A 26,258-nucleotide genomic window follows, 5' to 3' on the forward strand; every position below is an offset into this window, starting at 1 on the left:
AGGGTTAGGATTCGCTGTCTGGGGCTCATGGTGTCATCAGTGAGTGACATCCAGTGGAACTCATAGAGTGTCACAAGACAAAGGGCAGAATGGAGGAGCCCGTCTGTGCTTCCTCCTTCTCCCTATATAGATTGGGGGGGTCATCGCTTTGATATATAATGACGCAATCGGTAATTCCAAATTCTGTGGATATGAAATAAAAAATAACGGGTCCAATTAAGCTAATGGGCTAATAAAGCTCACTTAGGTTGTTAAGAATAGAGGTGAGGGAAAACAGCTCCTTCGGAGCCCTGAACTGCTTCATCGACCTGCCTGTGTATACTGTACGTACCTGAAGGCAGTTCTGTCTTTTAATATGGTTCATCTGCAGAGGTTTTCTCGGGTGTCTCGTGTGAAAATGGCGGTGCTCTCTCCGTCGTTGTGTCAGACGCAGCCAGGAATAATATAGCCTTCCTTCCTGTTCCCCTCCGCTCTCCCGGCCACAGCGAAGGCAGCAATCTCACTCCGGCCCATCACTTCCCCGACTTCCGCTTCAAGACCTACGCTCCCGTCGCCTTCCGCTACTTCCGCGAGCTTTTCGGCATCCGGCCCGACGACTACCTGGTAAGGCTGGGCCGGCACGGGGTGTGCCCCGACGGGCGAGCAGGGAGGGATTCGGGGATCCCCAAGGAAGGATCCTTTTGCACGTTTTCCTCTTAAAATCAAAATGGGAAGGAAGGGGAGGGGGAAGGCTCCCAAGTGACCCCACCAGTGAAGGCACTTGCCCGAGCACAGGCTGAGCTCCCCGATCAAGACATCATGGATTCGAGCCTGGGTCGTGTCACTAGCTGACTGGGACTGGGATCCCCCGGGTGGCGGAGCACTACGTGGCTAGGGTGGGGTGGGATTAGTCAGTCTGGGTTCTCAGGAAAACGGCACCTCCTCTGGTGCTGCCTGGGAAGGACGAACATCTACAGGTGGCCAAGTAGTAGGATTCTGCCTGTGCTTCCTCATTCTCCCGTGTGCGTTTGCAGGGTTTTTAGCTGTGAGCCGAGACTCACTTGGCTATTCCAGATTGGGTGGTATGTAATAATAAATAACTAGCAAGTATAAAATTAAAAAACTGAGAAATGAGAACTTCATGCAACCATAAAATGACATGGCAATCGGGAGAGGAGACGGTTTTATTAAGCACTTTTCCCTTTGCCAACAAAAAAAGAAATCAGTGTTATACTGGTCAGACTTCAGCTTCTGAGGTTCAGATGGTTCCAGATCCCATGCTCAGTCTTTTTACAGTTTTCATGCCCTCTATGCCCCAGGCTGGGGCTGCAGATCACAGGGACACCAGCTCTAAACTGGCCCAACTGGACTCACTTCAGAGTAGGACAGACCAGTGGGTGGGAAGGTTAGGTCATGTGGGGAACAAGGTCAGAGCTCATCACTGCACAGACCTGTGTGTGCGTGAGTGAGGTCAGCAGTCTTGATGGTCAGTGCCTCAAATACCGATGAGTGTGTGGTTTCTTATTAGCTGCTGCAGTACACTTCTGCTTGTGTGCTATCCTGACACCTGTGTCTAATACAGTCTACTGGTGTCCCACATCAGGCCGGACTGAGCAGGTCCTTGGGCAGGAGATCTGCTCAATGTGGTCAAAAATAAACCCTGCCACCCACATGTATCCAGGAAGAGCAGCCCAGGTGCGTTCCAGACCTGCCGGGTATCACAGGAGAAAGTCTGCAAAAAAACAGAACCGAGAATGGCCTCCTGTCTGCACTGCCGTCTCCGAGCTGTTTAACTGCTGCTGCGGCCAAGCCCACTCGCTGAGCCTGGCCCCCGCCTCGCCTAGACGAGCGCTCTCGCAGCGTGCTTTTCAAGCCTTTCATTTGAGCCGGGTTCTGCTGATATCGCTTAGTTTGTTTTTTTTAAAAAAGTGAAACCAACAGCTGTCAAAAATAAAACCCCTGCTTGACTGCCGAAAAAAAAGCACCTGTTCTCTGTTCCTGTTCTTTCAGGAGAACAAGGGCTGAGCCGCACGTACGTTGGTGCAAAGGCGCAGAGCAGCGTGAGCCGTGTCTATTTTTACATCCCTCCTGGTCCTGCCTCGCTCATCTGTAGTGCTGGTACAGTGGCAGCCCTCTGCCGCCTGTCACGATCAGGCTGATACAGTAGCCCTCCTGTTAAGCCTCCTTCTCCTCCTCCAGAAGGAGATTACCGTCTAATGCTCTCCTAATTGAGCTCGGAGCCGAGAGTGGCTGCTGGCCCGGTCTCTCGTGGGGCTGCGACAGGCTGTGATGTCCTCTGCGACCGGGAAACTCCGGTCGTGACACCAGCTGGCCCGAGCATGAAGAGAAGGAAAGGAAGAGAAAATCGTGGGCACTGACGATGGGTATTCAGAGCACGTGTGTCCCCTTCGGAAAAGGGCTTCACATTGCTGTAACACAGATGCATATCAGAGAATACAAGGCAGAGAACCGTTAGCTAACAGCCATAAGCGCTTTAAGAAGCCACCTTCAAATGCGCTGTATAAAATAGTTTATTATTATTTATTATTGCCTCATTAAAACAAGCAAGTGTTCCCCTACAAAGGGGATTTGCAGTTTTTCAGCAGCGCCAACAGAGTGAACGTCAGCATTTCTGCCTGACCCCCTGCATCAGGTCCTGCTGATGCCGAGCAGTGTGATCGTGAATGTTTGCGCCTGCTCGTGGTTGCAGTTGTATTATCACTGGGTCAGGGCTGGTGAGTGTGTCATGGCAGATACTTTGTCTGTCCTGTAATGGCATTGTTAAAAGCTAGGCTCTTTCAAGAGTCTGAGCGCAAGGGTGTTGGAGCAGCTTCAATCACAATGCTGTGGAGCAGAAGCAGTAAAGAAATCTGGGGGCTCCTGGCGTAACAGCGCCCCCTGTGGCCTCCTGGGACCTTGCAGTTCTGTAAGGGAGGGACTTGCCACTTCTCCAAATATCTGGTACTGCATTGAAGGATGTTAATGGATTTAAGTGTGTTGTTAGTAACTTTTTAGTTTTGAGCCACTGGTGGTGTGTATACCATTGCAAGCTGAAGAGAGCATTTAGCATTGACATTGATGTGACAGTAATGGGATACAGTGTACTAAACAATTCTTTAAACCAGAAGATTATATAGCAAGCAAAAGCAGCAAGGATCCTTGCTTTCCACATGGAATCATGCTTGCTGGACCCTGGATTTTGTGCTTCTCAGGAGCCGCCCAGAGCAACAACAGGCGCGCCTTCAGCTTAGCGTGACTCGGCTCCTCTGTCCTCAGCAGCATAACCACAGAGCAGATGGCTGTGCAGATAGCCGCTTTTAATAGGAGGGCGGTTATTGTGTTGCTATTTCTGCCCTGCTTCAGAGGAGTCACACTTTTGCGAGGTGCTGAAGGGGTGCAGAGGCAGAGACTCCTACTGGTCTGTTTCTGGCTTGTCGCGAGCTGCTTTGTGTTGTTCCGAAGGCTCGCGCCTGTGCTGAGTCTTGTGTTGCCTTCATGGTTTTGCAGGGCAATTTGGCTTCAAGATACAAGACAGCCGGAATACAAAGAAGACTCCATGCTGTGTGGCAGTGTAGTGCATTTCAGAATATAAAAGCTATTGTCACTTTTTTTAATATGCCGTCTGCAAATGCTGGATGTTTCATGCTTGGTGTCTTATTCTGGGCAAATTCACAGAAATAATAAGATTCGAAACAGTTGAAAAAAACATGCATCTGTTGGTATTTCAGCTCTATCAGAGCCTGCACTGGGTTATTATTAAGTCCAAATTCAGCGTGTGGTTTTATCTACCAAAAGCTTTAACGTATAGTCCCTTTTAGCTCTAATCTCTGCCCTGGGTGTCACATGAAAGTAGTGATGACATTTCTGACCTTCGTCACAGTGTTTCTGTACTCCATTTTCCTGATTTGAAAAAAGAACCCCATAAAGGTATTTAAAAAAAACAGCAAGCCCTTTATCTCTCATTAACCATGAAAATGCAGGAGACGGTAAAAAGTGTGTGTTAAGAGTTGGTGTGGGGGGAGGTTTGAAGGACACTCAGTTACACGATGGCTGGCTCTCTTTGCTCCTGCAGTACTCCCTGTGTAACGAGCCTCTGATCGAGCTGTCCAACCCCGGCGCCAGTGGGTCCCTCTTTTATGTCACCCGGGACGACGAGTTCATCATCAAGACCGTCATGCACAAGGAGGCCGAGTTCTTACAGAAGCTGCTGCCAGGATACTACATGGTGAGCCCACAACTGCTCCAGCCTTGGTCCTGGAGAGCCTTTCAGGTTTTTGAATGCGCCCTCAATCAGTAGCCATAGACTGGGCTCAGTGTGGATTAAATAAGGAAGTAACTGGTTCAGTTAAGTAGCTGAGAGCTAGGTTTTAGCCTGAACCAGAAGACTTAAGTGATTCTTCAGACCCAGGGCTGGAGAATACTGAGTTCACACTAATAGAACCAATAGCACCTTTGGAACTGATCCTTGCTGACACAGACTCAGACATGCAGGGCAAAAGTAAGGGACACCAAATAACAGGTTAACAAATCCACCAATTTAAATGAATAGTTTGCCTTCCTGTGCTTACACCCTGTTCCGGTTCCCAATGTTGGCCAAGGTCCTGTCCCTAGCCAGTGACTCAGGATCCGATCTCTGCTTTCAGTCCTGCGACAGCTTTTGCAGACTTTTCAGCTGAATCAAGGTTACCTAGAATCAAATGTGGCACAAACACAGGTTGCTCCACTGTGTTGGTGCACAAGACCTTATGAGGCACGGGCCTGTTATTGCTGTTCGGTAGTTTTGCCCCTGTGGTCCTGGTTAACTAAAGGGTCCTTCTGCTCTCCTTTTCTTCTCCACCATGGAGCTACAGGCTGCACAAATGTGCAGCTTTTCGACGGGTTAGATTACGGCCCGGCTCAAGAGAAAATGGTCACAAGAGCACAGGAGAGATCTGAGAACTGCCGAAGTATGGTTTCATTTCACTGTACGCATAATGTCAGCCCAGAAGCAAAAGAGGAAGGAAGAGCGAACAGCAGTATTACCATGCAAATCCAGCTTGCTATTTCAGTCCCAGCTATGCCCTGGGGGCTGTAATCTGGGAAAGCTGGCTCTGAGACCGCCATCAACCCGCTTGGAGCGTGCTTGAAAAACAGGAAGCACGTGCAACAGGAACGGTGGCTTTTCAAAAGCCTTCCACAGCAGGCTGGTGAGCCGAGGCCGTTATCATCAGGCGCTGGCTGTTGAGCTGAACGTGTCCCGCAGGCAGGCTGCGATTGCGGTCGGGCCTCTCCAGCTCTGCTCTCACAAGAAGAGCGGTAGCAGGTCTAACCTATTCGACGGCTTGCCAGTAGGGGGCAGCTGCACAGGCAGTCCAGGGTTCGAGGGCAAGGGGGCACCCCTGGAAACCATTCTGCAGAGCGAACATGAACAACATGGAAGTGGCGAAGAGGAGATAGGAAAGAGTAAAAGATTAAGATTGACATTGTGCTGCAGTGGAGTTACTTTCCCATTTTTAACACACAAAATCTGTTACCCAGATTTGGTGCCCTTGCTCAAGGGTACAGTGGGATTCCTGAAAATGTTTAATTTTTTGGAAAATAACATTTCGGTTTGTGTTATTGCAGAAGGGTGTCATGTTAGCTGGTGGGAGGGTTTCAGAAACTTCAGTCCTGAGGCGACCCCGTGAGGGAGTCTGGGTAGTTATTATGCAAACGTCTTAGACCTTTGACCTCCCTACGGGTTGAACTCGGTGTCCAGTTTGCAGTGGCCATGGCTGTGCTAGCTCTCTTTCTGTTTTAGGAATGCTAACCTATCAGCATGCAACACTTTTGTCTTGAACCTTCTTTAACACACCTCCAGCGTGCTGCTTGAATGCACTGCGCAGGCAGAGGCTGTGTCTCTTGCATCCTGTTTGTGCTAAATTGCCATGAAGCCTCGCACCACTCAGCCAGCCATCACATCTTCATTCACAGAGCATAAATGTTATTGATTTTTCGTGAATGCGTGATCTGCTGAAATTTAATTTTTGGTGCGCCTTTTAATATAACAGCCAAGTATCATTTTATCTTCCTGCGCACGTACGTGCATTGCCTCGTATCTGCAGGCCACTCAGAGGTGATTAAATCCATACTTCTGAAAGTGTGTTTTCGCATTAAGTCAGCTGTCAATGACGGGAAATGGATTTTCAGTAAGGAGAAGAAAGAACTTCCTACATAGATGCTATCAGATATACTTATGTAACTGCTGTCTCTGTTCTCCCAGGCTGTTTTCTTTCTGAATGCACCTGCAGCAGAGCGATCTGTACCGCAGAGCGCCATTGCCGTTGTTGCAAGTAGTCCAGTTCAATCAAATACTTTACTTTGACAGGGTTTGTAGAAAACAGAATAAATCACTTCCAGTTCACTTCATGGATTTATCGGATGCATTGCAAGTGTGGTCAGTAGCTTTGCATTGCTGTGCCTTTTGCAGATAACTCAGATGACCCCACATGTTGGCCCCCCTAGCTGTAAAGGACAGTGTGTATAACTGCAGTGGTGCGACTGCATAACTACTGCAGCCGGTGCCTTGACGGTATCGGACTATAACGATCCCGCTAACCCGTGCTGGGCCTTCTCTTGCCTTCTCTCGTTCCCGGCATCTGCTAACGAACAGAACCTGAACCAGAACCCGCGCACCCTGCTGCCCAAGTTCTACGGGCTGTACTGCGTCCAGTCGGGGGGGAAGAACATCCGCATGGTGGTGATGAACAACGTGCTGCCCCGCGTGGTGAGGATGCACCTCAAGTATGACCTCAAGGGCTCCACCTACAAGCGCCGGGCCTCCAAGAAGGAGCGGGAGAAGTCCAGCCCCACCTTCAAGGACCTGGACTTCATGCAGGACCTTCAGGACGGGCTGATGCTGGATATCGACACCTACAACGCCCTGGTGAAGACCCTGCAGAGGGACTGCCTGGTGAGCACGGAGAGGGGGGGGGCGGCAGGCATAATGCTTCCTCGTGCCGTGACCTCGATCTCGATTGGCGGAGCGCGATTTGGCAAGTTAAGGTTAGTTTCACACTTAAAAGCGGAAAGATGGAACTGCTGTTGAGCCGCCTTCAGTGTCCTTACTTCTTTTCAGTGTGAAATGAACCTTTGCCTCTTCCTTTGCACCCATCACAATCCGGCGCAGCTCCCTGCTCAGACCTGGACACAATGTGTGTTTAAAGGCAGCGAACTACAAACTAGAAGTGCTCAAAGGGAACTTCCTCTCTTGCTAGCAATTTTTGCTTCTGCCTCCAAAGCAGTTCAGCTACGAGCTGGGAGTGATCAACTCCATTATACAGTAAATCCTTCTTCCCTTAGTAGCATGGACAGCTGTGTGCTGACCTCATTCTGTGATCTGTCTGAAGAATATTCATAGCTGCCAAGGGCAATAACTTTGAAGCTTCCCAAGTGCTCTTTGAGGGTGACAAGCAAAATTGCTGTGGTCTCGGCTTTGGGTAACTGCGCACAATAGCCTTGCACACGTGGTTTAAGGTGAAGGAAGCTGATTGGTCCCTGGGGTTTGACTGTGGTTTTCGACGCTGCCTGAAGTTAGGTGTGGTGCAGGTGGCGGCTGATGTTCTCTTGGGCCGTTGCCGTGTTTCCTGCTTGGCGCAGGTGCTGGAGAGTTTCAAGATCATGGACTACAGCCTGCTGCTGGGGGTGCACAACCTGGACCAGGCGGAGCGGGAACGCCAGGTGGAGGGACCCGGGGGCTCCAGCGACGAGAAGAGGCCGGTGGCTCAGAAGGCGCTATATTCCACCGCCATGGAGTCCATCCAGGGCGGCGCCGCCTGCGGGGAGTCCATCGACACGGACGACATGTAAGAGCCCCGCCCGAGCACGCCGCCGCGCACGTGTGTAGCCCGCTGTCCGACGCCGCAAGCGTGCACAAGCGAGCTGCCCGCTGTCTGGGCCACCCTCGTACCCATAATGCTCCTGGCACAAGTGCAGAGCACAGACAGAGCTGTCAACACCAGGTCTGGTGTGTAGAAAAAACCCAAATAGATCCTTGGTCAGAGATGGGGACCAGCTGCAGTTCACAGTGGCAGAGAGGGTCAGGTTGTGTGCGACTCTGTTAACGTTGTGGTGACTGTTTTTCCCTCTCCTGGCAGGATGGGAGGTATCCCAGCAGTAAATGGGAAAGGGGAACGTCTTTTACTCTACATTGGAATCATAGACATCCTGCAGTCATACAGGTAGGATGGCAGTAACTTCATGCGCTGTACTGCTCTCAGTCCAGTTTTATTGCCTCTTGAGCACTGTTGTAAAAATGGCATTGAGTGGTCTTACCCGGTTATGTGATATGACTGCACAGCTTTTCATTTTTTCCTCTGTGTTTGTAGACATTGTAGAGCTGGCTCTGTAATTCACTCATGCAAGTTAATCATTAATAAAGGCTTTTAGGCCTTTATTTTCAATATGTTGGCCCATATAGTCTGTCTGATTTTGAAATTCTAAAGGAGTATCTTTTCTCCCCCCCCCTCACAGGCTAATCAAAAAACTGGAGCACACCTGGAAAGCTCTAGTTCATGATGGAGTGAGTAAAACGTTTTCTGTACTTCAGTAGTCCTATATTTTGTGATGAATGCTACCCTCCTTCCACAGCTTTCCTGCTGGGCAGTATGTAGGCCGCAGATAGCCGCCACACTAGAAACGAGGTCAGATCGTTACAACCTGGGAGAAGAGTCGATCCAGCTATATTGAATTATTTAACACAGGCTGTGTGCCAGGGCATCATCGGTCTGACCCCAAGTCTGGTTACACTTTGAATTTAGGGCTTCTGTAATTTCCCCAGTCTCCCTTCATGAGGGAAAAAAGGCAACAAACACCCATTTTTAAATGTAGTCAGGGCAAATATATCAGATTTAATCCTGGGGTTTCTTTCTTTCTGCGATCTTCACACTGCGTCCCTGCTGTTGTGTTTTGTTTCAGGACACGGTATCAGTCCACAGGCCCAGCTTCTACGCTGACAGGTTCTTCAAATTCATGAGCACCACTGTCTTCAGAAAGAACTCCTGTGAGTGTCTCTCTGCACGAGGTGGGCGGGTGGATGTACCCTGTATTCCGAGCACAACTTTGGTTCTGTAAAGTAAAACCGTAGAAATCTGGGCAACAGTTGAGGCATCCTAAAATTGGGCCGAAGGTGTGTTTTTCAGTTTGGCTCCAGAGACTGAACCCTACTGCCTTTCCTCTGTCGATCTGTCCTCTCTGACTGTAGCCTTGAAGTCTTCACCCTCCAAGAAGATCCGCGGGCCCCTCACTGTGCCCAAGTACACTGGCCCGGGAGCCGCCTTCTCAGCCAGCCAGCTGCCCTCCGAGAGGGATGAGAATATCTACGACCTGCGAGGCGCCAGGAGCTTCCCCACTCTGGACGACGAGGGTAACCGTGCAGGCCCTGACCGCTCAGGCCAGGCCTCTGGTCCTGGCTAGGAACTGGTTGGCAATAATAATAGAAAAGCGAAATGTCGCGGAGAAATGTCCACAAATGTCCGTGTTTGATTCTGAAAACCACGGGGCGCAGGAACATTTCGTTTTTCCCAGCATGCTCTTTGCCGTCGTTACTGGGCGGCGTGGCTAGGTAGCGGCACGCCATTCGAAGTCTGAAAGCTGCGCGCCGAACTCTGCCGAGCTTCCGTTCTCTGTCGCCTCCTGCAGGCCGGCCGGACCACCTGCCCTGCACTCCTCCCTCCTTCGAAGAAGCGACCACAGCGTCCATAGCAACGACGCTCTCCTCGACTTCGCTGTCCATCCCGGAGCGCTCCCCTTCGGACTCCTCCGAGCACCCACGCTACAGGTACCCTCAGCACACACCCCCATACGGGCCATAGGGCACCCCAACAGTTAACCAGTGTGGAACGCCAAACAGCTACCTAAGATCATAGGGAATAGGTCAAAGGTTACCAATGAGAGGAGGCCGTACAGAGGCCATGTTCTTCTCTGGACAGATTGCAGAACAGCAGTGTCTTTTCTACAATGTGACCAAAACTCCCCAGTATTCTAAAGGAGGCCTGAGTAGTGTGTTAGATTATTCTTTATTGCCACACAGTTGCCAACGGTACAGCAAGAACACAGATGAGACATACATACAACATACTGTACAGCACAAATTTAAATAGGACAGAAGACAGGCAAGCATCGTCACATACATAGGTAGACAATTTTCCATGTAGCGGCGTAAATTATACAGGGGAATTCAGAGTTCGTGTGGCAGTGGGAAAGAAGCTGAGGTTGATGCGAGCAGTCCTTGAGAGGAAGGATTTGAAACGTGTTCCAGGAGGGAGAAGCTGAAAGAGATTATGAGCTGGGTGAGGGGGGTCTGAGATGATTTTCTTGGCACGATTTGGAGGTGCAGCTTGAGTAGAGAGATGAGCTAGAAGGGAGTTCACAGCCAACAATTTTTGCAAGCTCCCATACCAGACTATAATAGAGGGTTTTCAGAACACTTGAAACCTTTTAACATCCCTTGAGTTAAATTCTGCACTTTTAACTGTATACTCTTGCAATCTGTTTGCCATTTTAACTGGTTCCCCCACATTGTTCAGGAGATGGAAATGTCTTGTCAACATAAACACTGTCAACTCCAGGAGTTTTGGGGTGACACTTGGATTCGGGTGACATTAGCACCAGGTATTAAAGTGTTGTACTCTAGGCGGTGTGGCTGCAGTTCGACATGGTGACTGGGCTTTTTCTCTCTTTCCAGGAGGCACACCCAGTCATGTGGACACGCGGGCAGGTGAGCACGAGCCACGAAAACCAGACAACCGCGCAATCCGAACGAAGCGCCCCAGATGAAAAAATAAATCCCCTTCGCCTCCAGACCTCCAGGGACGTGCTGCTGTGTCCTCCTCAGGCTCAGGGTTAGCCTGGGCGGGCTCCACGTGTCGGTTCCGGTGTGAAAAATGAGGGCGCAGGGCTGGTGAAAACAGCGCTGTGAGGGTTTTTTTTATCCACGCAGATCCCACGAGGAGGACCTGCAGACAATCACGGTGGAGGTGGAGCTGAAGAGACACGACAGCGAGCCCGCCGTCGCCCCCCAGCCCTCCCTGGAGAGGAGGTACCCCCTCACCGCCTCACCAGCTCCCTGCCCGCCCGCTCGCCCAGGCTTGGCGCAAGCCCACAGCCCTCCCGCGACACGCTTTGACAGCGCCATCCTCGTAAACCTCAGCACGTGTCAAAACCCGTTTTTCACCGCGGGCAGTACGCAGCTGCTGGTGCTGTTTCTAAACAAAGGCTGCATACAAAGCTGACTGGCCTTTTCGGGCAACCTTGTGGCAAAACAGGCAAAACACACGCAAATCTGAGTTTGCGGCACGTACCCCTATGGACAGCAGCCGTGGACACTGAGGTGTGCCATACAGCTTAAACCCAGGTGCATTCACACAGGCACAACCATCACAGACACAGAGATGAGCCTAGGCCAGCGCAGTGCCCCCTGGTGTCTCCTGTCAGCCAGCGCCGGTCATGCTCCCCATGATGCTGTTTGCACCTGTACCAGCGTCCCGTTGCTCAGTTATGCCGAATGCCTTTAGAAGCTTCCTTCCTGTATAAATATAAAGCACGTACAAACTTGAAACATCCATCCTGTTTGTGTGCAGCACAGGATTCTGAGTGACTTCTGAGTCCAGACCAGAGATACAGTGAATCAGTGGGCCAGAGCTCATCCTGGTTTCTGTAGGGTTAGGCGGGCTAGAGAGCAAATGTCTAGGATGGGTACAAGAGCAGTATCTGCAGCAGGTATTCAAACCCACAAACTGTCAGTCGCTACTTGCCAGCAGCCATATCGCCCTGCAACTCACAATTGACAACCCCACTGAAGCTCAGCAGGTCAGTACCTGGATGGGAGACCTCCTGGGAAAGCTAAGGCTGCTGCTGGAAGAGGTGTTAGTGGGGCCTGCAGGGAGCACTCACCCTGCAGTCTGTGTGGGTCCTACTGCCCCAGTATAGTGACGGGGACACTACTCTGTAAAAGGCACTGTCCTTCTGATGAGACATAAAACCGAGGTCCTGACTCTCTGTGGTCATTAAAAATCCCAGGGCGTTTCTCAAAAAGAGTAGGGATGTACCCTGGTGTCCTGGCCAAATTTCCCCCTGGTCTTTACTAATCATGGCCTCCTAATAATCCCATCTCTGAACTGGCTTCATCACTCTGTTCTCCTCCCCACTAATAGCTGGTGTGTGGGGAGTGTGCTGGCGCACTCTGGCTGCTGTCGCAACATCAAGGTGGGGCTGCACACTGGTGGAGGGGAGTCCCCAGTACCTGTAAAGCTCTTTGAGTGGAGTGTCCAGAAGAGCGCTATATAAGTGTGAGGAATTATTATTATTGTGACTCCAAATGCCAATCCCACTACTCTACACCCCACCAGTCCCCTGTTGGCTGACCCATTATTCCAAGGATTGCTGTCAGATAAGACGACTGTATCTGGAATAGCGACGTGATTAGGTTAAGAGTCTGGGGTTTGGGGGTGGCGCTGCTGAAAGCAAATAGGTTCAAGTCATGGCGAGGTTACGAGAGACAGTCGGGAATATGCGAGGCTTGAGGTGGTTGAGTGAAGGAGGGAGAGTCTGGAGGGTTGCCTCGGGGCTGAGCTCCTGCTTCCCAGTCATCTGCACTGGCGCCGGGCACCGAAGAGGCCACAGCATGAGTAGTCACGAAAGAGCTCTGCTTCCTTCTCGCAGAAACTCTGTCCTGCTCCATCTCAGAAACTCGTCACCTGAGTGTTAGCCTACTGGGTAATTTAAAAAGAAGGTTAATGTCTGCGGCAAACCAGAATACTCATCAACGTGCAGCTTGCTATAGTTCGGCTCCAGCATTCCCTAACTCTTTCTTTCACTGTGACCACTTCATCGATAGGCTACAATGTTCTGAAGTAGGCCAAAATCTGCATTATCCTAAATTAAACAAAAAAATCTTTAAATACCATCACACTGTCTCTCTTACCAAGGAATGGGTGGGGGAAGTTCAAGAAGGAAAGAGGAAATTTATTTTAAAATGGAGATTTAGTGATTGTGGGGAGACCTGGAAGGACATTTCTGTTCCCCTTGGCTGAGAGTGGAATACTTCAGTGACACCACAGCGCCCCCTGGAGTTTGGATGTCTAATGTCCATGTCTTCGTGTGTGTCTTTGTCTCCAGTTATATCCCAGAAGCCTCGTCCTCCGTGCCGCCCAGTCCGAAGGTGGTGGTGGAGCCCGATGCTGCGAGCCAGCTGTCTGAGTCCACCAGCCACGCTTCTGTAGAAGATGAAGAGGATGTGCCAATCACAGACATCTACTTTGTAAGCCCGGGTCTTAACACAGGCCTGATCTGTACCTGATTTTAACTGTCCCCCCTCCTATCCACTGAAAGACCCTGGAACTACGCGTTCAGTATGAACAAGATGTAGGTCATCCATGTTGAAAAGGAACTGCAGTTTTCAAAGCTGCTGCACTTCTTTATCGCCGAAATGTCTTTGAGGGTGCAGGAGAGGAGGGCTTGTACAAGTCTTTGGCATAAGGCTCCTAGTTTTTTTTTACAGAGAAGATTTTTTCCACAGCTCGGTTGGATTTAAAAAAAAAATGTCCTTCTTTGAGGTAGTCTTGAAATTGAGCCTAAGAACCTTTAGGCATTTCTTACTTGCCTGTATTTCCCTCACGGGATCAATAAAGTATCTATCTATCTTGCCTGAGTAATTAAAATAATCAGGATTTGGTTGAGATCATTAATGGGTTTCACCAAAGGACCCTATAGTCCTCTGAGGACAAGAGACTGGGTTAACTGACAAAATTCAAGGGCACTGATACACCACTCACAAAAAACAGCCACATGTCAGAGTTGACACAGGAGTCTTGGGTCTTGCAGACACGAGGTTCTGGAATGTTCTTTTAAATAAGCCACACAACAGGACAAGGCCCATGTTTGTGTTGAAGACTTCTTTGCTAGGGTTTCAAGAAACATATGCAATGTCTTCATTTTTTCCATGCTGAACAGAGATGCTGAGATGCTAGGTCTTAGCAGAAACCTCCCCCCTTGCAAGACGGATATGAATTATTTTAAATTATTTAACAGTGGTGCAGAGATCAGACCGTGAGGTGGAGGGTAATGAATGAGCCTTCTCTGACAAGGTAGGGGTGGGCAAACTCACTGTTTCCTCTTCGGTATCCCAGAAGAGCCCGCTGTAAAGATACCTGTAGCTCTGGGGGCGGCTGTCTGGCTGCGTTTCAGAGGATAAACACTTGGCTGTTCTTCAGGGCAGCTGTCTGGATGAGTCTGTGGAGCTGTAGGGTGAGAAAACCGCGTGTTTGACCGACAGTGTGCAGTTTCTTGTATGAATTTCTATTTCTCTGTCTTGTGCATAGATGGCGACTAGAATCCTAGTTAACCCCAGAATAATTCCTTTATCTTTCCGCTCTCCTCTTTAACTTCAGCCTGGACTCAGGGTTGCTCAAGGGTTGTCTTTCTTCAGCTTCCGTGCACTGAAAATAAAGGCGCTGTCTGAGCCCCTGTGAGTCGAGCTGCAGAAACAAACGCAGACGCTCGCTCTAGGCTGGGCACAGCTGAGGCGTCACGGAAACAAAGTGCTTCAAAGGCACAGGCTGAAAGAGGGAAGCTGTAGGCAGACAGCATGTTGCAGTGCAGTGTGCTCACAGCATGCCCCTTTACCCTGCTCTGTTGTGGTTGTGTGGATGCTTTTTCCTTGCATGTTTTCTTTTTTGAATGTAGACACCTGTTTAGAAACAGCCGTCTAGTGGTTTTGGCTGAGGTTATATCTACAGATACTGAAATGGTCCAGAATGCCTTGTGTTTTGGTTCTTTGTAAAGCCAGCAAACCTGTGCTAAGTTCTTTTTTTTTTAGGGCAGTTTTGTGTTGTTCTAAAGTAATTTCCTTTGTTTACTTAAGATTTAAATGTGTGAAACTCTGCACATCCACCTGGTTACACTGCAGCTGCCCCCCTCCCCCCCCGGTGTAACGGGGGAAAATGTTCCTCGTTTTTGCACTGTGGAGGCAGAGAAAATGAAGATGGTTTTGAACAGGAAGTGACATCGTAGATGAGGAAGTGATGTCTTCCTTCAAGGCCAGTGGCATTTAGAAAGATGGCAGCTCTTTCACCTTCTGCCTCCATCATTCCAAGCGCTTAGAAATCAACAGAATAATAACCTATAAAGGCTTGCTGTATTTTGTCTCTCTAGGACCACGGTTATCCATCCTTGCTGAGACAAATAAAGGGCCTGTACTTCTCTTACCTTTAAGAAAATCAATTTGTTTTAGAGATTTCCGGTTAGACTAGTCAGTTGTGAGACCACAGTCCCCCCAAAATACACTCATGTTCCTTGTCCCCTCATGCCATTTTAACTCTTTACGGCCTGAATGTTTTGTTTTTTTTTGTTAACTAAACTAAGATGTGCTCATATTATAGGAATGCCTCATTTGGTAGAAAGATAACACGGACATTTTTTCATTGGCGCCCAACAATATTTACCAGAAAGGAGACAGGAAGTCTCTCTGCTCCTGTGTGGAATATGTTAATCATTCTGATGTAGAGTTTTTCAAGGATCATTACTGAGATACATTCATTGAATAATGATCCAGCTGCAAACAGTGATCCGAGATCCACTCTGCCCATCTACGCTGTTTGATAGTCAGTAGCTAATTGATCTGAGAATCTCATTCAGCCGTTTCCTGAAGGAGGCAGCAGATCGGCTTCAACCACATGGCTGGGTAGCTTGTTCCACACTCCCTGCTTTGGGTAAAGTAGCTTCGGTCCTTCGTTTTAAATACACTCCCCTGTAGTTTCCACTTGTGTCCCCTGGCTGGTGTGTCTGCTGCTCATTTTGAAGAAGCCCGCTGGGTTTGAGGGTTTGGAATAGTCTTCTTGTATCGGCATTTTGCAGCGCTTTAGATTGAGTGCTGCTGAAACGGTTCCATGTGTAGCTCCCCCAAGGTGTGTCGTAGGCAGGATCCAGGACTCTCCGATCGGGCTCATTCAGCAGCAGGAAGGGAATGGCGGGGAGAAGGCAAGCTTCGTTAAGAGCCTCGTTGTGCCATTAGCATAATCAAAATGAGTATAATCAGCCTCTTGTGCGGAACAGCAAGCTCTCGAGGGGAACCCATGCCTGCATCAAAGCTCTGTTTCCTCCACTGCATTTATTCATTTCTTCCCTGATCCAACCTTTTCTTCGGCTCTAACCACAGCGCCCCCTAATGGTGGCTGGGGCAGGTGCGTCCTAGTGGACCCTTGGGGAGGTGGTGCAGGTTTGCAGGCTGGGACGGGCAGCTAACCTGTCATTCATTCATTCATTCATTCATTCATCTCTTACTTTCATTCATTTCCTGGTTTGCTTCCGTGACCCCGTTCCATTCATGCTGTGTTTCATTTTATGTTTGTGTTTTTCTGCTTTTCTCTCATCCTCCTCCTCCTCCTCTCGCTCTGCGGCGCCGTCAGTTCTCGGACGGCGGGTGCTGGGTGTACTCCCCCGTGCTGCGCCGTGCCAGGCGCCAGGCGGGCAACGCCTCCAGTGTAAGTTCCGAGGGAAACAGTTCTCGAACCCCTGCCCGTTCTAGGTCCCTTAAAGTTCTAGCTCGCACCCCATCCTGTCATGCTTGCCATTCCTGGATGTTCCTTGTCGGAGAGCGATTGAGCCACGCTGGCGGCCTATTCCACCAAAAATAGCCTCCTAGCTTCTCAGAGCTAACAGCAAGGCAGGGTGGCAAAGAAGCAAGTAAGGGCAACTAATTGCCTGTATTTTTTTTTTTAATCTTAAGCTCCTTGAAGAGTTCTAATCTTGACCAGTGCTGTTTTGTATCATAGTTTGGTACTGTTGTTGTATTGCAATCTTGTTGTGTACGTTTTGTGTCGATGAGCTCTTGATGTGAAAGACAGATTCCCCTAGGGGCGGTAAAGATTAATTCAGATTCGAGGGCGGCGCAGTAGTGTGAAGACCGTTGCGTCGTCAATTATGCAGACCCATAAGAGCTGCAGTTTCCAAGGCAGATGTGCAGGAGAAAACATGACACTTCATGCCTGCCCAGCCTAGTACTTTATTAAGCCTTCAGCTGTGGTGGAAATGGACATCGGAAACAGGGAATAGCTGTAGACACCTCTGGGTGGTACTGTACTGCACTGATTGTCACGGCGTCAGAGCAGCAGTTTCTTAATATCTTGTAGGAAAAGCAGGTCCCATGGTAAACACACCTCAGCCACTCACGTGATGCTGTAAGAGATGTCCTCTCCTTGTCTTCGGCCCTGTGAAGTGCTTTAATCAGGAGAGGCCCGTTTCTGGTGGCATGGTCACAAGACCAACAGGCTCCTCCAGTGCCCCGAGGTGGACCGCTGTTCCAGAACTGCCCCGGGTTCTCCTCCTGCCCAGAGGGGTCCGGTTCAATAATTCAGCTCCGTCTCATTTCGCATTCACACAAGATGTCGGGGAGCGTTTTTTTTAAAGAAAAGGAAGAAAGAAAACAGGGAGGACCGTCTGCATTGTTTTCCAACCTAAAAAAAATCTAGTGTTTCAGTGCAATTGCTGGGCATAAGAGAGCTGAAAATCCCATCAGGCAGTTGTTGGGTCTTGTGAAATGTTTTGCCCTGGTAGGGAGGATGTACCCTTGGGCAGGGAAATAAAAACAAGAATTTAGATTTTAGTGAAAAAAATGATCATGCCAGGTATTTGAGCTTCAAAAATGTCAATGGTATTGGGCTTGCTCTTAACAGAGGTATATAGGAGTCAGGTCGTGACTTCCATATTTTCACTCCTCTTTGGAGGTTTTGCTCTCCTTTCCGCCTTTTTTATTCTTTTATGAGCCCTTTTTTCATGCAGGTCTCTCTTTTTCTCTTTCCTGTCTCTCTGGGCTGTCTTTCCGTCTGTGGCTAATCTGCTGCGCCCCCTGGTGGCTTCTCGCATTATAACAGCCTCCCGAGGACAGGAGCTGGGTGTACTCCCCTCTGCACTATGGGACCCCGCCCCCCTCCGTGTCAGACGGGGAGAGCGAAACCGTAAGTGACAGATATCCACGACCCCCCAATAATTATTATTATTATTATTATTAACAGCACAGGGTTCCCACAGGTCCTGGAGCTCCTGTGGTTGTAGAAAGCTGAATGTCCTGAAATCCCGTGCAGTTGACGCTTATATGAGAGCAGTCTGTCGGGATAACCTGCTGAAATTTCCAGTCTGAACAGTCCGTGTAGGATTGTGGGAGCCCTGGCGTAGTGTGCTCTGTAGTGGTGAGTTAGCAAATCCCCCAGTTTTGTTCTGTGGGTAGTTTGACCCCAGAGCTTCTCATGAAAGCCTGTCTTGTTCCCTGTGTCTTTGAGGACACTATTCTTATTGCACTTCGTCCTTTTTTCCACCCCAAAATAATTTTGGTGCACGTATTTCAGTCCAAGAAAACCTGAGCAGAGAAAAGGCTTTATTTTTGTCTTGGGTGGGAGGGGAATTGTCTTAGCTCTGCAGTTTTAGCCGCTGTTAGGCTGACAGGAGCAGCTGCTCATTCTTTCATCTTAATTGATGCAGTGATACAAGGATTCCATTTCTTGGCCCAGCCTGTTCTTGATGGTAGTGGGTTGCATTTTGAAGCCGCAGGTATGTATGGGACACCTGAAACAGACTTCAGGAACGCCTCACTCCTGGCTCCTGAAGATATCTGTCCTGGCTTTAGAGAAAATGAACGGCTTTTTTTTCTGTGCAGTTGTCAGAGTAATCTTGCTTCCTGGAGGTGGGGGCAGTTTCCAGATTGCAAACTCATTTAACTCTTTTCAGGAATCTTGTGTTGGTGTATTAAAGAGTCATTGGAGGTGTGTGGTAGGGTAACACAGGGTTATAGCTCAGCACTTACTCCTCCAGCTGTCTGGATGCTATGTCCTTCATGTCTCTTCTGTCCTCCTGTAGGTTTTAGGTAGATGTCTGGTAGAGCACTGACCATCTGCCCAAGACCAATTTGGAGTCCATGGGGAAACTTCAGTGAGATGCAAAGCAATTTGCAGTTTCAAACTAAGGGCTGAAAGAGCCAATGTGCATTTAAGAGTAAAAACTACAGGGTGAATGAGTGCATTGCATTATGACATTCAGATCTGGGATAGAAGCTTAAGGAATTCTGGAAAGCACCGACTGAAGGTCCCTCCTGCCACAATGACTGAGCAGCTGTTGCCAGTCATCAGCAGCTCAAGAGGAAACGTTTAATTCTTTCACATAAATACGAAGAAGCTTATGAAATGTGTTCTATTTTTAAAAAGCCGCACAATCACATCTGTCACTTCCCTGAATGGCTACAAGTGAAATCTTTGCAGGAAGGACCCGGTAGCTTGTCCGATTATGTCATACAGCACAATCAGGGCTGTGGGAGCACAACGGAGTGGAGCTCTTCTGAAGGGTTGCCTGATAAGATAAGAGCACTTTATTGGCCATATACAATTTCTTGTATTAGGAATTTGTCTCTTCGCACACCCCAGCTTGCTCTCCATGAGACACACAGACAGGAAGAGAAGCTTGGGGTCAGAGCGCAGGGTCAGCCATTTATATGGCGCCCCTGGAGCAGTTGGGGTTAAGGGCCTTGCTCAGGGGCCCAGTGGAGTAGGATTCCTCTGCTGGCCGCGGGATACGAACCGGCAAACCTTCCAGCCACAGGCGCAGATCCTGAGCCACAGTGTCTCCCCATGGAGAGGTGTACTTCATGGGATTAAGTCATGCAATTTGCAGTCCATGCCCCCTCTGATATCCTGGTATAAGTGCTGTTAGCCGAGGCCAGCAGTTGTCTTGCTTCTACCCTAGGAAGGAGGAGAGTAGATTTTCATTGTCCAGGGTGGATCAGTAACTGTGTGAAGATGAAGTGTGATCTGGAGGTTTTTTTTATTGGAATCAGGTGATGAATTCAGTAATGATGGTCTGGATTTTTCTTAATTGGAATCAGCTGACGAATTCAGTAATGATAGTAAATTAAGATCAATAACTATCCTTAAAATCAGTGGCAACCCAGATGCAGCTGGTATTAAACCCAGGAGTAAAGCTGAATTATATTTTTTTTACAGGGCCCGATCCAGAGAATTTCAGAAACTCGGATGCAAGATGCTCTTTTGACTTAATGAAACTCATTGTAGTGTGAAACTCACCTGGATGGGAGGAGACATAGGAGGAGGAGACGTTTGCTAGTATATAATTTATTCATATTTCTCTAGTATCCTGTATATAGCCTATATTTATATATTGCTCTCCATACCAACAAAACATCTCAGATTGCCTTGCGTCTTTGCCCCTTGTGAGTCAGTCCAATGCAGTGAAGCACATTAGTTTGTACTCCTCACACACTGCAGTGTACAAGCTGTGCTACAGAATAGCCTCTGTTAACAGCAGTCTGCACTTGCTGGTTTCTAAACGAGATGACGCTATGCTCTAATCCTGCCTCTCTTTCCTCCCTGCAGTAAACTCTATGCAAGCCGGAACAAGAGGAGAGGAGAGGAGTGGAGAGCATTGGGGCTATATTGATTTTTTTGGGGGGTCCCCTCTGATGGAGTCTGTGGCATCGGAGAGTTCCCTGCCCAGCAGGATGAGGATGAGTGTCCAGACCCAAAAACCGGGGCGACCCCAGGCAAAAGGGCCTCCTTCTCATCGGCAGATCCCCCCCCTCCCCCTGTCGTCGGCCTCCATCCACTCTCCCCTACGCAACGCAGAAACCCTCAAACGGAGAAAGGCACCCCACAGACTGAAGACGCGTGAGCCCCAGTTTGGGCCGAAGGAGAGGGATGGCGGTGGAAAGGAATTTCGTGGAATTTACGCGTGGATCATTTTGTCTTTTTACGTTTTTATTGCACTTTTTAAAACCCTTTTAAATACTGTGAAACTGATTTTGTTCATTTTTGCTTAGCGTTCCGTAGAGAGAGAGAAGAAAAAAAATCACAGCGTAGGGCACGCTACAGGGAGTTGCTGCCGTTTTGTTAGTTTTATGGTCTGTTTCTCCGTTTGGTCCAAACGGTCGTTTGTTCTTTTCTTTTGGTGTCGTAGCCGTTTCTTTGCAAAAAAAAAAAGGAAGAAAGATGAACCCCTGGGGCCAGAGCCTGTGATCTGCTCGGTCCCTGGTGCTGCTCGCGCTGCTCAGCTGGGATGTTCAGCTACAGTCTCCCCTTGTCTTCTGTCAGATTTACTTTCGGCTTCCCCTTTAACCCCCCTGCTGATGCGATGACCCCTGTCCAGCAGGGGATGAGGCAAGAAATATCTCTGACCAGCTGTCTGATCTGAGCCATTCCAGCACAGGCGTAGCATGGAGGTGACATGGAGCTTCACATGGGGGAAATCTAGTGTTCGTTATTTCTAACGGGATTCTTTACAGCTTTTCTTAGAATAATATTTTAACTTATTTGGGTTTTCAATCAGGACAGATTTTTTTTGATAACTTGGCCCAGTCCTTGGCTATACCATGTTAGTTTGTGAACAAAAAAAACAACATGTATGGTTTCCCAGCTAGGCCATTCTTTGCTTTTGATGCCTTTGTTTGCTTGACCATGCATACTGCGCCATTGCTCGCTGGAGTTCGCTACGTTTCGGCGATCCTGCTGCCCGTAGTCGGGACAGAAACCGTCCCCTCTGCGGTGATGCAGTGGGTGTAGCAAGGGGGGGTCAGGGGTTCTTGAGGTCAAGCTGTAGCTCGGCAGCAGGCTTGATGGGAGGTGTTTGTGCTCACTCACAGCTGCCCCACGGCCCGGAGATAATGAAGACGAGCTGCAGACACTGTGATTGACTGGGACATGCAGGGCACTCATTGACGTGGGCGATGCACTGGACCACTAAGTAAGAACAGAACATGTGGTCACCTTGGTCTGCTTCTGTAGCAGGACAGTGCAAGAGCAAACCAGGTACTTAATATTCGTTCCACTCAAACTGCATTATCCATCTAAAGAGCTGATCGAATAGGAGGGAGAAGTCCAGCAAAAGTTGTCTGACCTTTGAAGGAATCTTATTAATGCAATAAAAATAGATCCCCCGATAAATGTTCTGTGTAGTATCCAACATTGGAGGATGACTTGCTGCTCAATGGGTGATTATTTCAGGGGTGTAACTGTTAGTTCTAGATTCCTGCAGCCATGCAAGCAGCCCTCTTTGTGGCTTCAGGGGTCCTTAGAGTGTGTCCTGCTTTGCATCCACAACTGGGCAGCCTGCTTGCGTATTTCTATCAAGCAAACCTGGCTTCTTCTGCTTAGGCGGCGTGGCCCCTTCTCCGTATTCTCCTCGGTCTCTGTATGAAAGCACGGCTAGCAGCTCGCTTGTCGTATTTTCCGTGTGCTCTGTCCTTTTCCAGTCACCTCAACGTCCGTCTTAGATCACCTGTGTTGGTATGTGGGAAAATATCGTAGCAGGGGCACACTACTGGGCCATACCAGTCCGTGATCCCCCCCCCCAGATGGTTCAGTTTTGTTAATTCCACAGCAGGCACGACCTTCCTCCAGAAGTCACAGACTGCCTTGCGCCAGGGAACCTCCAGCATCCGCCAGAAGACGTTTGGCTGTTCACTTCTCATAGAGAGAAGCTGATTGGTTGGCAAGGCTGAGGCTGGGCTGGGGCTAAGGAACAGGGAGTGCTTTAGGCAGGCCAATAGGAATCCTCGCAGGTGAGATCCCAAAGGGAGAAACGCTTTGTGAAACAGGACAGTCCCATTGCATCTGTGGGTTTAATAGGAATGCCATTGAAACGTTCAGACAGTGAGCCCTCCCCCCTCGTGTGTGTATATAGGGAAAGCACTTTCACAATCAAGTTATTTTTCATAAGCACATGACTGTCTGTTTTGTACAATGCTGTGTAGTGTGACATGTTTGTAATAACAAAATACTTCCAGAGGAGAGGGGACCGTAATGAGCTCCCTCAGCTTCTCAGTAATTATTTTCATTCTTTCGTTGTTCCGTTTGTGTCCTTTCATAAAAGAGTGGTGGTGGGGGGGGGAGGGGGTGTTCAAACAGGAAAGATAAATTATTTTTAACCGCTCTGATGTGCGGTGGCCAGTTATAATTAGTTGCTGGAATTAACAAAAAGATGTTAACAGCAATGTATTTATAATGTGTAGCTACTTAATATTTGATTGCCTTATTGAGAATTGACACATAAAAGCATTGTTAGGTTTCCAGTGTAGTGATGATTCTATTTATTTGACGGTTCCATGATTCAGTTCCTGAGACGTGTACATAAATATATAAATATATTTTCCATTTGAATTGGAGAATATTTTTTATTTTATTTTTGGTAGGCTGCTAGTGAGACATGATTTATAAACCATATCTGATCTACTGTACTTCATGCTGATATCGGAGTGATGCTTGCAATGATCTTGTTTTGTCTGAGAATCGGAGCTGTTTGGGAGTTAAAGGGTTAGAGGGAGCACACCTGGGACAGAGATGTACAGTCATACTGTTCACGATCCTAGGTGCGGGAACTGTGCATCCTGTTTGTGACTTTTGCCCAGGTTTTTTTTTTAATTGCTGCTAATCCATTTCCTTAAGAAGTAGCCTGTTTTCAATGTAAATAAATGCACCCCAATGTCGGTGTATAATTTGAACCCTACTGCGTTGAAGTAAGAGTACTGCTGTGACCTATTGTGAGCACTCGCATGGGATCAGGCATTTAATTCATTCCACCAGTGTGAAAGTGTTTTGGGGACAATGTGTTGCTGCTTCACTGATTCCTTTTAATACCACAGGGTTCTGCGCATTTATCTTGTGCATCTTTATGTATGTGTAATACATACATAGAATTGTGTGCTTTGGGTGTGACATACAGAGAAATAAGCATTTTGCTTGTGTGCAATGTGAGGTATACACCACAATCTGTTTTGCCCTTGATGAAAACGACATGCCTGACAGAGCTGGTAGCTGGGAAACTGTTTCCTTTTGGAAGCTGCCCCTACTGGGGTCCTGTACAAAGTGTGTGTCTCTGGTGTGGGTTTACCTGGCTCAACAATCTCGGGGTACTCTTCTGTGCCCAGTTGCCTTTGGCCCCCTTCATGGGGTGTCCAGTCACAAGGCCCTTGGAAATGAGACCAGAGAGTGGAGGTTGCTGTATGTATGAGGCTCTGGTATGTACTGTACATTACCTCTGCTTGAGGTGTGTGTAAGCCTGCCTACTCTGTATTAAAAGGGTATGCAATAACGCAGGAATATTAAAAATCACACTACACTTACAAACCATAGATGAGTGTCAAAGCAATGTGAATGCATGAGATCCAGATGAAGTCCATTCTGTTTGTCATCATAGCTCACTGCTGATTGCACATCATGCACTGGTCAAACTCAAGGAGTGATATAGTTCGATTGTCCAGATTACCGGGAGCACATGAAACTTCCACTGCATATGTCTTGAGGTTACAGTAGCTTGGATGTGTGACGTTTATTGCCATATTGTAGCTGGGTATATCATCTAAGCTTTTGTACTATATGAAATCACTGTTATCTCTTTTGAATATCATGTATTTCACTTCTTTGTAAGATTAATGTTTGTGTGTTTATGGGGCATTAAGCAGGAAGGAACAGCTCTGATTTTTTTAAATTATTTTTTTCATTTTCTCTTAATGCCATCGGGTCAGCTCTTTTTTTCTGTAAACGAAACATTGTAGCAGCAGCTGACGGTTCAGATTGCAAACTAGTAAAAGTGACTTCACTGTATATTATTTATTTATTATCTTTGAAAGCATCAGTGGTTTAACTGGTCTTCTCTGTTGACTGGGAAGGATCATTTTAAGTTCTGAAATGAAAGATGTAAGTTTGTGACTTTATCTCTGAATAAAGTGTCTGTATAATGTACATTTAAAATATAAATGGAAAAAAAGAATAAAAATATTAAATGGAATGACTTAAGTGTTCGCCTTTTATTTACTATAACCATAATTCAGGAATGAGTCGACAGTAGGGACATTAAAAATATAAAAGTAGGTTGCAACATGACCACTTGCTCAGTTTTGTTTAGTAATATTTAAAAAAAACACTTTTACACATTCAAGAGAAAAATAAACTAGTATCTGCCGCCCGCAACCCCACCAAAGGCATCTCTCTCGTTCAGTTTTCTCTCAATTTAGTTACCGTTCACGCTGTTACACTCGCAAACATCTCAGATCTCAGACCTGCAATGCCGCTGTAGCACAACACCCTTCAATGACAGAATCGCTATTCTCCTCGGAGAGAGAGAGAGAGCGCAGAATCGCAACAGGTCCAAATCCTACTGGGAGAGGGAGGAGGGAACTCAGTGGAACTGGCAGCCCAGTATGTGATCTCCTGTCACAGCCTGAAGAACAGTGAGTCTGTCTCCCAATAATGCTCCTTCTGTCTACAGTACATGTAAATATTTTATAATATGTCTTTGTTTTAAATGTCTGTAGATTTTATTTTACTTTTATTATTTGGTTTGTTTCATGTGAATTTAATTATTTTATTTGCTTTGGCAACACTGTACCCATCGGTCATGCTAATAAAGCACCTTGAATTGAATTGAATTGAGTCCCCTCTAGTGGACATGAAGTGTAACGACAAAAAGTGGACCGCCTTAAAACTTGAAAATGCGGATGCAGTTGAGTAGTTTGTGCGTGACCCGCATGTCAGCAGTACATAGCTAAAATATTTCGTATTGCTTTGCCTAGTGACTTAAACATATTTCTTATTCTTTTTTGTCTACACTATGTGTGTTTGTTCTATTAGTTTTCCCTGTAGGCCAGGTGCTATATGCGAGTATATATGTGACGTCATCTGACTCGTAATTTAAATTGATCAATTTAGATGCAGTTTATAAATCAAGAAAATCCTTATTTTTTGTCAGATTTTAAAATCGTTTTCCCTTAATACAACTATATATTTACATACACTTTAAAATTCGCAAGTAATCCACAAGTATTTAAATAAAACAGAGTAAATCAAGTTTAATCTATGCGTACAGGGCTGCGAAAACTATCCGATTTAGCGCTTTACGTAGACGTTCCGTTGTTTCCTTGGAGACGGCCCCTGGTTGCCATCGTGACACCAACGCGCTGCAGCTCCGCGCGGAAACCAGGCGCCATCTTGCTTAACGAAAATACTTGAGCGCCCCAACAGTTTCAAGTTAAATATAATCAACTGCAATTCTGTAGTATAGTTTTTTTTTATTGCGAAATTGTCACTACCAGTAAATGACATAGAGGGAAATAGGATCAGGCCGTTAAAATCTACAAAATTGACAAAATCTACATCGAAACCGTTTCCAAACATGGCTCCCACGGAGCAGGAAAAGGACTCCCCTGACCGGATGTGGGAGGAGCTACCCCAGCAGGTACAATTTAAAACTTCACAGCTTGAAATAAATTCTTC

At 47.7% G+C, this 26,258-nt stretch overlaps 1 protein-coding gene across 3 annotated transcripts in view; it reads left to right on the plus strand.

Moving 5' to 3' along the window:
- The window catches only part of pip5k1ca (phosphatidylinositol-4-phosphate 5-kinase, type I, gamma a), a 55,045-nt gene extending 30,271 nt beyond the window's left edge, over nucleotides 1-24,774 (plus strand). For 2 of the 3 annotated variants that reach the window (XM_088907419.1, XM_088907421.1), the window contains 12 exons: nucleotides 486-603; nucleotides 4,052-4,204; nucleotides 6,611-6,910; nucleotides 7,597-7,802; nucleotides 8,094-8,177; nucleotides 8,470-8,518; nucleotides 8,914-8,998; nucleotides 9,200-9,361; nucleotides 9,637-9,775; nucleotides 10,682-10,714; nucleotides 10,937-11,035; nucleotides 13,114-13,415. In XM_088907419.1, the coding sequence (XP_088763545.1) occupies nucleotides 486-603; nucleotides 4,052-4,204; nucleotides 6,611-6,910; nucleotides 7,597-7,802; nucleotides 8,094-8,177; nucleotides 8,470-8,518; nucleotides 8,914-8,998; nucleotides 9,200-9,361; nucleotides 9,637-9,775; nucleotides 10,682-10,714; nucleotides 10,937-11,035; nucleotides 13,114-13,294 (1,609 nt within the window). In that variant the 3' untranslated portion in view covers nucleotides 13,295-13,415. Of the gene's footprint in view, nucleotides 1-485; nucleotides 604-4,051; nucleotides 4,205-6,610; nucleotides 6,911-7,596; nucleotides 7,803-8,093; nucleotides 8,178-8,469; nucleotides 8,519-8,913; nucleotides 8,999-9,199; nucleotides 9,362-9,636; nucleotides 9,776-10,681; nucleotides 10,715-10,936; nucleotides 11,036-13,113; nucleotides 13,416-20,369 lie in introns of those variants that run through there. The other variant, XM_088907420.1, reaches the window with a different exon arrangement.
- The last annotated feature ends 1,484 nt before the right edge of the window (nucleotides 24,775-26,258 follow it).

Source organism: Atractosteus spatula, chromosome 28 (genome assembly GCF_055471065.1).
Source record: "Atractosteus spatula isolate fAtrSpa1 chromosome 28, fAtrSpa1.hap1, whole genome shotgun sequence".
Classification (NCBI taxonomy): Eukaryota; Metazoa; Chordata; class Actinopteri; order Semionotiformes; family Lepisosteidae; genus Atractosteus; species Atractosteus spatula.